At 49.3% G+C, this 2,233-nt stretch overlaps 1 protein-coding gene across 2 annotated transcripts in view; it reads left to right on the forward strand.

Moving 5' to 3' along the window:
- Positions 1 to 626: 626 nt before the first annotated feature.
- The window catches only part of Uba1 (ubiquitin like modifier activating enzyme 1), a 23,545-nt gene continuing 21,938 nt past the window's right edge, over positions 627 to 2,233 (forward strand). Inside the window, exons 1-2 of one of the 2 annotated variants that reach the window (XM_021188536.1) lie at positions 627 to 851; positions 1,573 to 1,671. Coding sequence is in view for 1 of the 2 variants with exons in the window: in XM_021188534.1 (XP_021044193.1) it covers positions 672 to 851 (180 nt within the window). In the remaining variant the exon portion in view is untranslated. The remainder of the gene's footprint in view (positions 852 to 1,572; positions 1,672 to 2,233) is intronic. The other variant, XM_021188534.1, reaches the window with a different exon arrangement.

Raw genomic sequence — 2,233 nt, forward strand, 5'->3', positions numbered from 1 at the left:
ATATAAGATACACTTAATACAGATAAAATCATTTGCATATTAACATGGGCATGGTGGTGCATGCCTGTAAATAATCGCAGCACTTGGTGGAAGAAACGGGAGAATCACAAGTCCATGATTAGCCTGGACTGTACAGCATATTCAGTCAGCCTAGTTGCATAAGGAATTCCTGTTAAATACACGCACACGTATTTATGTTCATACGGACTACTTATTATAATGCATGTGTATATGTGAGGCTACTGTTTGTTCTTATTTGTTATGTTTACGGGCTGATTCCCACGACAGGATATTGTTCCATGAGGGCAAGGAAGAAGTGCCTGAACCTAGCCCACATCTTGAGCTCCACAAACGGGAAAAAAAAAAAATGAATGAACGCTTTTAGCCACCGGAGTTCCAGCCTCCCCGCGCTTAAGTATGATGTATCTTCTAATCTGGAGGCACTATCATATTCCGTTCCCTTTTTCGTCCCTCACAGAACACACAGTTCTAGGAAATAAACCCAGGCTTACATTTTCCCATATTCTAGGGGCTGATGCCCACCACGTGCACCGGGCATTAGCGGGACAGGACTACCACTCCCAGCATGCATCGCGCATCGGGGTCGAACCAAAATCTGTAGGGGATTTTTGTCCCTGAAACTCGGGCCAGAGGTGCAGAAGTAGGGAGAAATGCCCCTCTATTCAGGCGTCTATGGTATAGCCCAGACTCGGCCCTCTAAGGCCCCCGCGCTTCCGAGCTCCGCGCAAACTCTGGTTCTTTTTGCACGACCGAGGTGGTTTGCTCTTCCGTTGCCCTGTGGCTTCGGCTTGTCTCCAGAAGGAAGGCGAGGCTTCCGCCCAGCACTGGGGGTGAGCGGGAGCACATTTCCCCCAAGCCTCTGGACAGCATTTGGAAGAGGGTGCTTCCCTAATTCCAACTTCAGGGATCCCTAATGGGCTTGTTTGGAGGTTGTGGGGCCCGGGTGGCATTCAGTGGGTGTCTACTTTTGAGGAGACACTTAGGAAGCGGTGCTTGGGGATTCGGGTGACATTTAGGAGTCTGTTTTATGAGATAGTTCTCAGACGCAGATTTATACCCCTTGGAAGCAGGGCTTAGGGGGAACTTGGGGGAGGCTCGGAATCTATGTATGAGTACACTGTTGGCGGGCAGAATTTTCGGGCTCTCCAAGAGAAGAGAAGTTTGAAGTTACTAAAGTCAAGGCGGGAGTTGGGGAGGGCTTGTCTTGGGACCAGACCGGGTGACAGTGGGAATGTTCGACACCAACGTGGCACTGTGGAGGTATCAGTGGCCTTTGTGACCTCTGACTAGGTGATGAGGTCTGTGCGGCTGGTTTACCCTGGGCAGTGAAACCCGGGACACTTCAGGGGCCCAGACGCTGGGAGAGAAGCCTCTCAACCGAGGCCAGGAAAGACAGTCTGCCAGGCTCTTCTGAGCGTCCGACATAGGGCTACCGGGCCACTGAGAGGTCCTTGGCTGCTGCTTTATTCATTTGTGAGGGGTGGGGTTATGGTGCAGACCTTCTTTCGTACCTGGTCCACTAGAAGTGTCAGCTTATGAATTGCTCTCTAGGGGGCGGATCAGCGTGCGGAAGGGGCGTGTTGACGGGGTATCCCGAAGTCTGCCTCACAAACTAGAGTTTATTGATAACCCATACAATAATCTGTGAAGGTGAGTAGCGCCCGGAGGGTTTTTTTTTTTAAAGGTTTTCTACGGGTGCTATGCATAATTTATGAGGGGCGTGGTTTTTACAGTTTCTTTGAGATCCGCAGTTAGCTTTCCCTCACAGGTTCCAGCATTTAAACCTGGCATCTATCAGAGATGATGCCTGAGATGATGCCGCAGGTTCATGCCTTGTCTTAGTAATTCTAGATTACTGACTCGAGACTCTGGATTCAAGACCCATCTTTGGCAAGTCTTTTTGGGAGTCCGAAAAGTGGGTGTGCGGGATAATAATTTACACCCATTTAGTTACTTTTATTAATCCATTTTATCTTCACAACTTCTCAAAAGTAGGTTTCATCCTACTTCATAGATGAAGAATCTGAGATACAGGGCAGGTAAGTAATTTGACCTAAAGCTGAACAGTGAATGGCTGAACTAGGATTCAAATTTGATCTGTTGGGTTTCAGAGTTGGATAACGTTCCCCGCCTCCAAGCCAATTTAATGGAGCCATTACTGGTGCGTGCCCTCTCCCCTCCCCTCCCTCTCCCCTCTCCCCTCCCTCTCCCC

This window comes from Mus pahari, chromosome X, assembly GCF_900095145.1.
Source record: "Mus pahari chromosome X, PAHARI_EIJ_v1.1, whole genome shotgun sequence".
NCBI lineage: Eukaryota > Metazoa > Chordata > Mammalia > Rodentia > Muridae > Mus > Mus pahari.